The sequence below is a fragment of the Dendrobates tinctorius genome, unplaced genomic scaffold, assembly GCF_039654945.1.
Source record: "Dendrobates tinctorius isolate UK_male_01 unplaced genomic scaffold, ASM3965494v1 ptg000063l, whole genome shotgun sequence".
Lineage (NCBI taxonomy): Eukaryota > Metazoa > Chordata > Amphibia > Anura > Dendrobatidae > Dendrobates > Dendrobates tinctorius.
The window spans coordinates 10,923,926-10,938,589 of NW_027361731.1; the positions used below are offsets into that span (position 1 = coordinate 10,923,926).

The 14,664-nt window shown below is 43.8% G+C and overlaps 1 protein-coding gene across 1 annotated transcript in view; it reads left to right on the forward strand.

Moving 5' to 3' along the window:
- Positions 1-2,501, forward strand: part of LOC141094349 (uncharacterized) — a 113,873-nt gene extending 111,372 nt beyond the window's left edge. Inside the window, 1 exon segment of the mRNA XM_073580188.1 lies at positions 1,759-2,501. Coding sequence (XP_073436289.1) covers positions 1,759-2,432 — 674 coding nt within the window. The 3' untranslated portion in view covers positions 2,433-2,501.
- Positions 2,502-14,664: the final 12,163 nt, after the last annotated feature.

Consider the following 14,664-nt stretch of genomic DNA (forward strand, 5'->3'; position numbering starts at 1 on the left):
CTGCAGGATCATTAGTATCCATACAGCCTCGAACACCGGGGTCCGGTCAATGCGCTTCAGCTGGGAGTGAGCTTGACTTCAGCTCAATCCTTCCCAGCTCGCCACTCCACGTCCACACTCTTCCCCCTCTCTGCATGATCTGACTAACTTCCCTTTCCTGGCCACAGAGAGCAGCTCCTCAGCAGTTTGGTTCAGAGCTCCCTCTGCTGGCCTGGAGCAGGAACTGTGCTGTGTGCTGGATTTACCTGATAGAGATACCCTTCATTGCTTCCAAGCATGACATCACACTCCCTAGGAGGGAGGTAATGCCACTGTGGTGACCGTACTCCTGGGGGCGCCACAGTCACCTGGCAGCAAAAAGATTTTCACCATAAACATGCTTGGCACTATCTTCTCTGCTTTCGATATCCCAAGGATTGCCTTGCTTATTGCCCTTTAACACCCTTACATGTATCTGGACTAACACTGGGACCCCTAGGCTTGGACCATGATGTTACCTGCTATACTGTGGTGATAGAATGGCAAGAAGAATAGTCAGGTAGCTGGGTCAGAACCAGAAGGACAGAATACAGAATCAGAAGACACAAGAGTAGTCAGTAAACGGGCCACGGTCACAGCAGGAGACAAATACACAAGCCGAGAGCTGAGCACAGAGGACTGAACCAGAGGAGAACAGCGCTGTATCTGGCAGATTCCGGCCATATGCTTTGAGTTTTAATAGGGTGTGGTACTTTCCAATTGGCTGATGTAGGGAGCAGATTACTCCAGCTGGAGACCAGGAAGAGATCCCAGATGAGATTGGACACACCTTATACAGGAGCCCTAATATAACTAAATGACAGGAAACCAGAATAGTCAAAATCCTTAGGAGTGAATATTTTTTCTCCACAGCCACTTTCCAGAAATTAATATGCAGTGGATGTTGGAGCGTGAAAATTACACATTTGCTGATTTATTACGCAACACATAGTGCCCAGATTGTGCTCCAGGAGACACACTCCGTAAATTAAGTGGGTTCTTCTCACTATAGTATTGCTACATACAAGCATCCTAAATGTTGTTTGAGCACACTGCAAGACTCAGAAGTGAGAGCGGATTTTGCAGGGTTGCTTTATAGAAACCCTGATGCTTTTCAACAGCCTTTCAGCCACTAATAGTGTGGGAACCTCTGTTTTTCCATTGACAGATGATGGACCTGAGTGGGGACTTGTTTTTTGTGAGATGAGAATTGGTATTATTTTCGCCTACATAACATTGATTGGTTTCTTTTTATTCAATATTTGGGAGGCAGAATGAACAAAAAGTTGAACAGCACGCACTACTGGTTAATCCTGTAAGATTTTCTGTTAGACTGTAAACTGTTATTGTGTTGGTAACTAATTTAAATTTTTTACATAAACAGGCCATAAAAATGGCAAGCTAAGTAGAAATGTTCAAAAACATAAAATTCAAGGATATTTTATTAAAAAGAAAATAATTGTTTTGTCTTAGCACATGACTGTACCAGGAGATCAGAGGGACAGCTGACATCTTCAGTTTTTAAATCTGATGATCTTGAGATCCTGCAAGATACAACTGAAGTGAATGCTATTACTCCATATATACCATCATCCATTCACAGCAAAGATCTGTCATCTGATCCTATGGAACAGGTCCCATCTTCTGATTCATTACCGACTACTAAGGAAAATCAAAGTCACAAAAGAGACATTAAGAAACAAATTGCTCCTAAAGCAAAGAAGTCATTTTCATGTTCAGAATGTGGGAAATGTTTTACACAAAAATCATATTTTATTACCCATCAGAGAATTCACACAGGTGAGAAGCCATTTTCCTGTTCAGAATGTGGGAAATGTTTTAACCAGATATCGGTTCTTTATAGGCACCAGATAATTCACACAGGGGAGGAGCCTTTTTCCTGTTCCGAATGTGGGAAATGTTTTAAATGGAATATAAGTCTTGACCTCCATCAGAGAACTCACACAGGGGAGGAGCCTTTTTCCTGTTCCGAATGTGGGAAATGTTTTAAATGGAATATAAGTCTTGACCTCCATCAGAGAACTCACACAGGGGAGAAGCCTTTTTCCTGTTCAGAATGTGGGAAATGTTTTAACCGGAAATCGCATCTTGATAGCCACTGGAAAATTCATACAGGGGAGAAGCCTTTTTCCTGTTCACAATGTGGGAAATGTTTTAACCGGATAGCACTTCTTGATAGCCACTGGAGAACTCACACAGGGGAGAAGCCTTTTTCCTGTTCACAATGTGGGAAATGTTTTAACCGGATAGCACTTCTTGATAGCCACTGGAGAACTCACACAGGGGAGAAGCCTTTTTCCTGTTCAGAATGTGGGAAATATTTTAACCGGAAAGCGCTTCTTGTTAGACATCAGAGCGGTCACACAGAGGAGAAGCCTTTTCCATTTTCTTAATGTGGGAAATATTTTAATTGGAAATCAACTGTTAATAAACATCAGAGATGTCACATAGGGGAGAAGTCTTTTTATGTTCAGATTGTTCGAATTGTTTTATCCAAAATTGGATCGTCTTAAAGGAGTCTCTTGTCATTCCTCATGTTTGCTGACAAAAGGATAAAACTTAAACTTTATTAATTCCAAATGTAAAACTATACCAATAATTCACCCCCAGAAGGTGACTAACAGAAAAAACGTATACCCCACGTTTCAATATATAGTGTGACATATACACACTCACTCTCCAAGCCTCTCATTTCTACGAGACTAGACAAAAAAATGTATCATGCTATCCAAAACAGTCAGAAAACTCGCCTTATATAGCAGATCCCACACTTCAAACTATATACTTTGTAAGTTTATAAGCCACTGCAGTGGCGGTCAGTCAGGAATAGAAAGTATGTGAAAATGCAGTATAATTATTGTGTTTTTCTCCTAGTTTGGTATTGTAACAGCAGTCAATTATTAGTAAGGAAAAATTGTCCTGGACTAAACTCAGTTTTCAAATGGCCTAATATATACCACTCAGGGAAACTTACCTGCTCCAAAGATCATTAGCAGCTTGTAACTAATGGCCATGCTGTGGTCTGTCAGAGAGTTAGCGCAATATCATTATAAAGACTAGGGATACATGCAATCATAATGTCTGGGAGACAGGGCCGGTTTTAGGCAAAGTGGGGCCCTAGGCAAAGTTTAAAATGGGGCCCCAAAAGCTAACATATTGCATATCACACAGAAGCATTTCGGTTGTAGTTACATGCGCCTAGTTCAGGGCGCTTAACGGGTGTGATCAACAATATTGAAATGTTGTTTTTTCTCCGACATCTAATTGTTATCTGATTGTTTGTTTGCCTAACTTTGTAGTTTCATTTGTATATTTAGGAGTCTTAACAATCTTTATTCATCTGCAGTGTTTTGGCTCTCTCTAGCGGCCAGAGTCTTGGTCAGTCTATTTTTTTGTTTTTTTCTATTCTGTGTCTGAATCTCTTCTTTTGCAATGCATTATGGTAGCTCTCCCTCCACTTTGCTCCATTTTCCTTCAGCTTGTATCTAAGAAGGTGCATATCCATTGCTGTCCCCTTGAGATTGCATTGCGGTATGTATTTATGCTCTTTATAGTTAATTCCTGTCCTAATATTAGCCAGCTTAGTTAGTCCTACTCCCTGGTCAGTTACTAGCTTGTATATGTTCATGCACAATGTATGACATGTTTAATATGTATTTCTGCTGTACCCTTCACTGATTGTATGTATTATGATTGTTTACAGTTTCACCATGCCAATATACTATAAAGCTCAATAAAAGCACAGACTCAACCACAGTCTCCTGTGGTTGAGTCTGTGGTGGCTGTCTGTATACGCTATAATGAGTCTGCCTCATTTAGTGAGGACAGAACAGTGAAATGGCAGCTATCCAGTTAGTGGAATTCAGTGAAAAGACAGCCATCCAGCAAGTAGGAACTACTGAAACGGCAGCCATCCAGGACAAGATCTGTTACATCTGTCTCCTCAAAGATTGCATCCATCAGCAGCGTGATCGCCATTGCTTGGAAAGCTTCCTTCCAAAATGTCACCAGAGACTTGGGGCTACAACACAGGGAAGAGATAGACCTCTTAGTCAAATAAATGGGAGAAAAGTCAGTCAAACATGCAGTAAGGATCAGAGACATTAATATAAACCGCCCTGAGACTGGCCTCAAAGAGATCTGGAAGAGGCTGGATGAGTGATACGGCTCAGCAGAGGCAATAGAAAGAGCCTTGTTCCAAAGAATCGATGACTTTCCTAAAATATCTAACAAAGGTCGCCAGAAACTTAGAGACCTGCTAAAGGAAGTCCAATTTGCTAAATGAGAAGATGATCTACAAGGACTTGCATTCTTCGACACAGCCAGAGGTGTTAACCCTATAGTCCAAAAGTTGCCTCACAATCTACAGGAGAGGTGGCTCACACATGGTTCCACTTACAAATACAAACACATTGTTCCATTCCCTCCCTTCTCCGTTTTTGTAGAGTTTATACACCAACAAGCGAGAATTAGAAATGATCCCAGCTTTGACTTTGCAATGTCATATACCACACCATCACAAGGTGCAAATCCACGCAGAACATCTGTGGCAGTGCACAAGACTTCTGTTTCTTCTCCAGGTTCCAATTACAGGTCTGCTGGCTGCTCCCAATCAGAGACAAAGGTGCAGGACCATCAGAAGCCTCATCCTCTCCTGAAATGCAGAGCCTTCAGAGGAAAATCTATGCAAGATCGCAAAAGCTTCCTGAAAGAGAATGGTATCTTCTACAAGTGCTGCCAATCCACAACTCATCTCGCCAAGGATTGCAAGGTCAGTGTAAAATGCACAGAATATGGCACCACAGATCATAACACTGCTCTACACCCTGGCCCAGCTCCATGGAGTACACAAAACACACCAGCTGTCAGTGAGCATGGCAGGGAGGAAAGGAACACTGATGCAGCTACACCAGAGATCACTTTACAATGTACTGAAGTCTGTAAAGGGGCAATAGACAGTAGGTCCTGTTCAAACATATGCCTCATCAGAGTGTACCCAAAAGGCCATAGAGACATAGCTGTTAGACTGTATGCTATCTTGGATGATCAAAGTAATCGATCCTTAGCTAGATCAACATTCTTTGACCTATTCAACATCAAAGGGCCAAGCACTCTCTACTCATTAAAGAAGTGTGCAGGTACTGTAACAAGAGCAGACAGGAAAGTTTCTGACTACCAAATCGAGTCCTTAGACGGACAATTCTGCCTACCACTACCTACGATCATCGAGTGCAACCAGATCCCAGACAACAGATCTGAAATTCCTACGCCAGATGTGGCAATCCATCATGCTCACTTAAAACGCATAGCACACCGTATACCGGAACTCGACCATCAGGCCCAGATAATCCTGCTTTTGGGGAGAGATCCTGCAGGTTCATAAAGTGAGACGTAACATCAATTGACTCCACAATGCTCCATATGCCCAAAAGCTAGACCTAGGATGGGTTATAATAGGAAATGTATGCTTGGGACGCATGCACGCCCCATCTTCTGTGACAAGCATGCTGACAAATACATTAGTGAAAGGACGCCCATCTCTGTTTCAAACTTGTAACAACGAGTTCCATGTCAAAGAAGTACCAAACAGCATCCAACTGCCCAATCATTTCATAGAGATTACTCATGACAGCAGTATGGTGTCAGGAAGCTATGAGGATCAGTTGGGGTGCACAGTGTTCTAGAGAACTAAGCAAGACAACTAAGTAGCAATGTCAAGCAATGTCGGTAGACGACAAGTTGTTCTTAGAGGTAATGGACGAGGGACTTGTAAAAGATGAGACCAACAGCTGGGTCACACCAGCTGGGTCACACCTCTTCCCTTCAGAACCAACAGACCACATCTACCGAACAACAGAAATCATCTCCTCTCTTAAACATAATCTGCAAAGGAAAGCGGAGATGAAAGATAATTTTTTCTCCTTTATGTCAAAGATTTTTGAGAAGTGTCATGCAGAACTAGCTCCCACTCTCAACGACTCTGAAGAATGATGGTTCCTACCCATGTTTGGAGTATACCACCCTAAGAAACCAGGCCTGATTAGAGTGGTGTTTGACTCCAGTGCTAAGTTTGATGATATCTCCCAGAATGATGTTCTACTGACAGGATCAGACCTCCATAACAAACTGCTGGGAGTACTCATGCGCTTCCTTAAGGATTCCATTGCCTTCATCGCTGACATCCAGCAAATGTTCCATTGTTTCCTTGTGAGAGAGAGAGACAGGAACTTCCTAAGATTCTTCTGGTACAGAGACAATGATCCTACTAAAGAAGTCACGGAGTATCGCATGAGAGTGCACATCTTTGGCAACAGTCCTTCACCTGCAGTCGCTATTTATGGACTCAAAAGGTCAGCTCAAGAAGGAGAAACAGAATATGGATCAGATGTCAGACAATTCATAGAAAAAGACTTTTAAGTTGACGACTGTCTGAAAGTCATGCCTTCAAATGAGACTGCCATCAGTCTTCTCAAGAAAGCCCAAGAGATGCTGGCTTGCTTGAATCTCAGGCTTCACAAAATAGCCTCAAACAGCCAAGAACTCATGGAAGCATTCCCTTCACAAGACTTATGTAACAGTCTCAGAGACTAGGACTTGGGGTCAGAAGCCACACCAATGCAACGCAGCCTCGGACTTCTCTGGAATCTACAGACACTTTCACCTTTTAGGTCAGCCAGGAAGAAAAGCCTTTCACACGCAGAGGTGTCCTGTCTACCATCAACAGCCTGTACGATCCCTTGGGTTTTGCAGCTCCTGTTACTATACAAGGCAAAACCTTACTAAGAGACTTAAATAAGGAGACATCTGACTGGGATGCACCTCTGCCACCTGATAAGAGAATCCAGTGGGAAGTATGGAAGAACTCTTTAGCAGCCCTCTCCAACCTGAGTGTGCCAAGACCATACACCTCTATGCCGTCTACAGAAATACAAAGCCAAAGACTGTACGTATTTGCAGATGCTTCTGTCAAAGCAATTGCCGCTGTTGCCTATCTCAAAACTGTAAACTCCAAATGTCAGAGCTACATTGGGTTTGTTATGGGGAAGGCCAAACTTGCTCCACAGCCAGAGCATTCTATATCCAGGTTAGAGCTTTGTGCTGCAGTCTTAGCCGTCGAGTTAGCAGAGTCCATTGCATCCGAGATGGATATCGACCTGACACAGGTCAAGTTCTACTTAGACAGCAAAGTAGTCCTGGGATACATCCACAATGAAACTAGACGATTCTATGTTTATGTCAACAGAGTGCTACGAACTAGGAGATCAGTTCATCCAAAACAGTGGCATTACATTCCCACGGACCAAAATCCTGCAGATCACGCAACTAGAGCAGTTGACGCAAGTCGACTAGGAAGTACAACATGGCTCTCAGGACCAAAATTATTGTACACTGAGGAATGTTTTCTAGACACCTTTGAACTAGTGAGAGAGGACTCAGATGCTGAAATCTGCCCTCAGGTGTCCACACTCCGATTCACTACATATTCTATCAGCTTCCACCATAGTAGCTTTACCCCGATACATGCTCGCTAGGTTAATGTCTCTTGTTATCAGAACAGCTGTGATCAGAAACCAACACGCGCTCTTTGAATAGCCTGCCTTCACATACAAGATTCAATCACATTCTTGTTTTGTCAGCACTTCTATTTCTCATAGAATAGATAGAATTGTAGAGTTGGAAGGGACCTCCTGGGCCATCTGGTCCAACCCCCTGCTCAAAGCAGGATTCGCTAAATCATCCCAGTCAGATGTCTGTCCAGCCTCTGATTGAAGACTTCCATTGAAGGAGAACTCACCACTTCTCGTGGCAGCCTGTTCCACTCATTGATCACTCTAACTGTCAAAAAGTTTTTTCTAATATCTAATCTGTTTCTCCTCCCATTCAGTTTCATCCCATTGCTTCTAGTCTTTCCTTGTGCAAATGAGAATAAATATTTCTCACCATGTAACACCCCAGGCTGACATTCATTCTTATTACTAATTAACCATTGGGTTACGTATTTACCTTCTAGTTCAATTAATTCTTCTCCAATAATCCTATTTTTCTCTAGTGGCGCACAACTTTACACCACTGTACTTGTGACTTCAGAAACTTACAGATCACCAGTTCACATATTATATAGGAAACTACTGACATAACTAAATAAAACCATTTCTAAATTATTTATTTAACGGCAGGAATTTTTAATTCATGTCACATACTGCGGAACGCACCGAATAGAATAGATGGTATAAGGTGCGTTCACAGCCCGGGGTCCACCGTGCAGAGATGGGAAACTGCAGCTAGGTAATGGCGGACGTTATATGGCGGTACAATAGAGGAACACACAGGGTTAACTCCACCCTGTGTGTTCGGGGCGGACTCTGTTACCTCACAGAGCCGCACAGCCACCAAATAAAAATGCAGTGGCCTGATTATGCTCTCAGAGCACGGCATGGTAAACACTAGTGTATAGTCACAGGACTCTACCCCTGAGATACTGGGTCAGAGTCCCTCTAGACAATATCGAAAAATCTGATACATTTTTATTCATTCTTTTAGGTGACCTCACTTATTTCATAGGTACTTTTTAATATAATTAATGTATCTAAGTGTGTTTTGTTTTTTCATGAACCATAATTTATCTTTGTTTGACGGACTTTCTCATGAACGTTGACATGTCGTGCTTTGTTTGGCGTTTTTTTTCTTTTTCAAATAGACTTTATATAAAACGTTTGAAGCTTGACATGTTTATCCGCTATCAGGTGTTATCCTGGGGAAGAGGTCCTGTGTGACTTTGAAAACCTATTTAAATAAACATTTTTAAGGAAAATCTCCATATCTGATAGTCTTTATCAGCGGCGCAGGTACAAAGACATTATACCTGGATGAACTATTCGGTGTCTTGCAGCAGCTGTTTTATGGTTTGAACATGTTGTATACTCCCCTATTTTCATTATATCTTGTTATCGGTTAAGACCCTGTTTTGTGCTTGTCTTTTCCTCAGTATCTCGACTACAAGAAATCTCTGTAACGCTTTCAGGTTACTTGGTTAAAACCAATCAAGGACTGTTTGGACATTAACGGGTCCATCTGAAACCCGAATGCAGAAGCCAAATGTCCTGAGAACTGGAGATGCTGTACCTCAAATTGACATTTCTCCAGGTTAGCAAATAAATAGTTGTCATGTAGAACCTGGAGAACCTGTCTGACATTCTCACCATGCTCCCCCAGAGTGTGACGTCCGTCAGTTGCGAGTCTCAGCTGCACGTAAGACAGCACCCCGAGACCCTTTACCCCCATACAGGGATGTGGAATTACAGCGGAGTCCAAGAGGTAGCGCCTATGAGAGTAGCGGACCGGAGCAGGACGGTCGCCAGGAAGAGACTAAAAACCAGGACTGAAAGCGTAGTCAGGAGTCAAAGGTCAGAAACCGGGCGAGCAGCAGAGGTACAAAATCGGCAGGTTGTAGCAGAGTCAAAAATCCAGGCTAAGGTCAGAGACAAAAACTGGGTGAGCAGCATAGGTACAAAATCGGCAGGCTGTAGCAGAGTCAAAAATCCAAGTAAAAGTCAGAGTTAAAAGTAGCAATTAAACACTAGATCACTGGGGAAACCAAGACCACATCCAGCGGCCTGCAGGACAGGCTCCAAGGTATTTGAAGGATATGGCTATCTCTCACAGGCTCACAGCTTGATGACCTAATCTGGACCGCCCCCAGAACCAAGCCAGATGGCGATGCACCAACCCCTTCACCTCTGACAGAAGAGCGAAGCCTGCACCCACCAGACGCCTGCGCAGGGGCCCCTTCTCTGTCACCACCATCAACCACAGGAGAAATGTGGTGCCCCTGAGGGTTCAGTTGCCACAGAGGTACTGCACCTCCTCCTGAGGTGTGGTGCCTCACCATTTAGGTAAGGTGGAGACACCTGACCACACTCCAACACCTGCATCCCACACAACATAGTAGTGTAGCAAAGCACCTTTGGTGGCTCCCTGCTTGGAACACGAAGAGTGCTGAGAGGTGGGTGGAGCTTAGTCTGCACCAAAAGATTGGGAAGAGTTTAGGATTTAGTCAGTCTGAAGGGGTCAGAAGGAGAGAGAAGATCCCTGGAGAGGGATGGACGAGGGAAGTGCTGCAGCGGACCTCAGTGACCTGGGTCTGCTGGCACAGGAAAGAGACATTGATGGAAAACCTGACTCTTCCCCGAGGTTGTAAGGATGCTAATGGTCCTGCGACAGACACCGGAGGAATAGAAGTTGTCACCACTAGAGTTGAGCGATACCGTCCGATACTTCAAAGTATCGGATCGGAATGGATCGGCCGATCTTAAAAAAAAGTATCGGTATCGCTGATTCCGATACCGGAAGTCCCATTCAAGTCTATGGGACTTCCGGTATCGGAATAAGAAAAACCCTATTTTTGCCTTGTACAGCCTCTCTGGGGTCTGTACGGGCCTTTCGGGGGGCTGTGCCGGCCTGCCAGGGGGTCTGTGCAGGCTCCGGTGGTCTGTGCCGGCCTGCCGGGGGGCTGTGACGGCCTGCCGGTGGTCTGTGCAGGCTCCGGTGGGCTGTGCCGGCCTGCCGGGGGGCTGTGCCGGCCTGCCGGTGGTCTGTGCAGGCTCCGGGGGGCTGTGCCGGCCTGCCGGGGGGCTGTGCCGGCCTGCCGGTGGTCTGTGCAGGCTTCGGGGGTCTGTGCAGGCATCGTCCGATGGGACTACAAGTCCCATCGGGCGATGCCTGCTACCATGACAGTGATTGACACATTAGCCAATGATGGGACAGTAGTTGTCCCATCATCCGGCTAATGTGTTGAATGTAAAAAAAAAATAAAAAAATTACATGCTACATACATGCTACATACATACAACATGCATACTACATACACTCACTGGCCACTTTATTAGGTACACCTGTCCAACTGTGTGTTAAGACTTAATTTCTAATCAGCCAATCACATGGCGGCAACTCAGTGCATTTAGGCATGTAGACATGGTCAAGACAATCTCCTGCAGTTCAAACCGAGCATCAGTATGGGGAAGAAAGGTGATTTGAGTGCCTTTGAACGTGGCATGATTGTTGGTGCCAGAAGGGCTTGTCTGAGAATTTCAGAAACTGCTGATCTACTGGGATTTTCACGCACAACCATCTCTAGGGTTTACAGAGAATGGTCCGAAAAAGAAAAAAAAACCAGTGAGCGGCAGTTCTGTGGCCGGAAATGCCTTGTTGATGCCAGAGGTCAGAGGAGAATGGGCAGACTGGTTCGAGCTGATAGAAAGGCAACAGTGACTCAAATTGCCACCGGTTACAACCAAGGTAGGCAGAAGAGCATCTCTGAACGCACAGTGCGTCGAACTTTGAGGCAGATGGGCTACAGCAGCAGAAGACCACACTGGGTACCACTCCTCTCAGCTAAGAACAGGAAACTGAGGCTACAATTTGCACAAGCTCATCGAAATTGGACAGTAGAAGATTGGAAAAACGTTGCCTGGTCTGATGAGTCTCGATTTCTGCTGCGACATTCGGATGGTAGGGTCAGAATTTGGCGTAAACAACATGAAAGCATGGATCCATCCTGCCTTGTATCAACGGTTCAGGCTGGTGGTGGTGGTGTCATGGTGTGGGGAATTTTTTCTTGGCACTCTTTGGGCCCCTTGGTACCAATTGAGCATCGTTGCAACGCCACAGCCTACCTGAGTATTGTTGCTGACCATGTCCATCCCTTTATGACCACAATGTACCCAACATCTGATGGCTACTTTCAGCAGGATAATGCGCCATGTCATAAAGCTCGAATCATCTCAGATTGGTTTCTTGAACATGACAATGAGTTCACTGTACTCAAATGGCCTCCTCAGTCACCAGATCTCAATCCAATAGAGCATCTTTGGGATGAGGTGGAACGGGAGATTCGCATCAGGGATGTGCAGCCGACAAATCTGCGCCAACTGTGTGATGCCATCATGTCAATATGGTCCAAAATCTCTGAGGAATGCTTCCAGCACCTTGTTAAATCTCTGCCACGAAGAATTGAGGCAGTTCTGAAGGCAAAAGGGGGTCCAACCCCTTACTAGCATGGTGTACCTAATAAAGTGGCCAGTGAGTGTATATACTACATGTAACATACATACTACATATATACTACATGCAACATGCATACTACATGCATGCTACATACATGCTACATACTACATGCATGCAACATACATACTACATGCATGCAACATACATACTACATATATACTACATGCATGCAACATACATACTACATATATACTACATGCATGCAACATACATACTACATATATACTACATGCATGCAACATACATACAACATATATACTACATGCATGCAACATGCATACTACATATACAGTGGGGAAAAAAAGTATTTAGTCAGTCAGCAATAGTGCAAGTTCCACCACTTAAAAAGATGAGAGGCGTCTGTAATTTACATCATAGGTAGACCTCAACTATGGGAGACAAACGGAGAAAAAAAAATCCAGAAAATCACATTGTCTGTTTTTTTTTTCATTTTATTTGCATATTATGGTGGAAAATAAGTATTTGGTCAGAAACAAAATTTCATCTCAATACTTTGTGATATATCCTTTGTTGGCAATGACAGAGGTCAAACGTTTTCTGTAAGTCTTCACAAGGTTGCCACATACTGTTGTTGGTATGTTGGCCCATTCCTCCATGCAGATCTCCTCTAGAGCAGTGATGTTTTTGGCTTTTCGCTTGGCAACACGGACTTTCAACTCCCTCCAAAGGTTTTCTATAGGGTTGAGATCTGGAGACTGGCTAGGCCACTCCAGGACCTTGAAATGCTTCTTACGAAGCCACTCCTTCGTTGCCCTGGCGGTGTGCTTTGGATCATTGTCATGTTGAAAGACCCAGCCACGTTTCATCTTCAATGCCCTTGCTGATGGAAGGAGGTTTGCACTCAAAATCTCACGATACATGGCCCCATTCATTCTTTCATGTACCCGGATCAGTCGTCCTGGCCCCTTTGCAGAGAAACAGCCCCAAAGCATGATGTTTCCACCACCATGCTTTACAGTAGGTATGGTGTTTGATGGATGCAACTCAGTATTCTTTTTCCTCCAAACACGACAAGTTGTGTTTCTACCAAACAGTTCCAGTTTGGTTTCATCAGACCATAGGACATTCTCCCAAAACTCCTCTGGATCATCCAAATGCTCTCTAGCAAACTTCAGACGGGCCCGGACATGTACAGGCTTAAGCAGTGGGACACGTCTGGCACTGCAGGATCTGAGTCCATGGTGGCGTAGTGTGTTACTTATGGTAGGCCTTGTTACATTGGTCCCAGCTCTCTGCAGTTCATTCACTAGGTCCCCCCGCGTGGTTCTGGGATTTTTGCTCACCGTTCTTGTGATCATTCTGACCCCACGGGGTGGGATTTTGCGTGGAGCACCAGATCGAGGGAGATTATCAGTGGTCTTGTATGTCTTCCATTTTCTAATTATTGCTCCCACAGTTGATTTCTTCACTCCAAGCTGGTTGGCTATTGCAGATTCAGTCTTCCCAGCCTGGTGCAGGGCTACAATTTTGTTTCTGGTGTCCTTTGACAGCTCTTTGGTCTTCACCATAGTGGAGTTTGGAGTCAGACTGTTTGAGGGTGTGCACAGGTGTCTTTTTATACTGATAACAAGTTTAAACAGGTGCCATTACTACAGGTAATGAGTGGAGGAAAGAGGAGACTCTTAAAGAAGAAGTTACAGATCTGTGGGAGCCAGAAATCTTGATTGCTTGTTTCTGACCAAATACTAATTTTCCACCATAATATGCAAATAAAATGAAAAAAAAACAGACAATGTGATTTTCTGGATTTTTTTTTCTCAGTTTGTCTCCCATAGTTGAGGTCTACCTATAATGTAAATTACAGACGCCTCTCATCTTTTTAAGTGGTGGAACTTGCACTATTGCTGACTGACTAAATACTTTTTTTCCCCACTGTATACTACATGTAACATACATACTACATATATACTACATGCATACTACATACATGCTACATACTACATGCATGCTACATACATACTACATGCATGCTACATACATACTACATACATACTACATGCATGCTACATACATACTACATGCATGCTACATACATACTACATGCATGCTACATACATACTACATGCATGCTACATACATACTACATGCTACATACATACTACATGCATGCTACATACATACTACATGCATGCTACATACATACTACATGCTACATACATACTACATGCATGCTACATACAATACATTCATACAATACATACATAGACATACAGTTCATATAACATAGAGTAACATATTTACCAATACTTGTCACATTGTTCCCCGAAGCCATTGTCTTTTACGGAATAAATATTAACATAACAAACCACAAAAATACTCACCCATGATCCGAAGCAGTCCACGAGTGTGTCCCATGACGATCTTGGGTAGAGAACTGCAGCATCAGCTGATGCTGCCGCTCTCTACGGGCTGCAGGAATCCAATGACGGAAGGTAGGTATCCTTCCGCACTGTATTCCTCCGCCACTTAAAAAAAAAAAGTCCCTAGTCTCACTTTATGCCATTGCTGCGTGGGAATTTTTTTTTAAGTGGCGGAGGAATA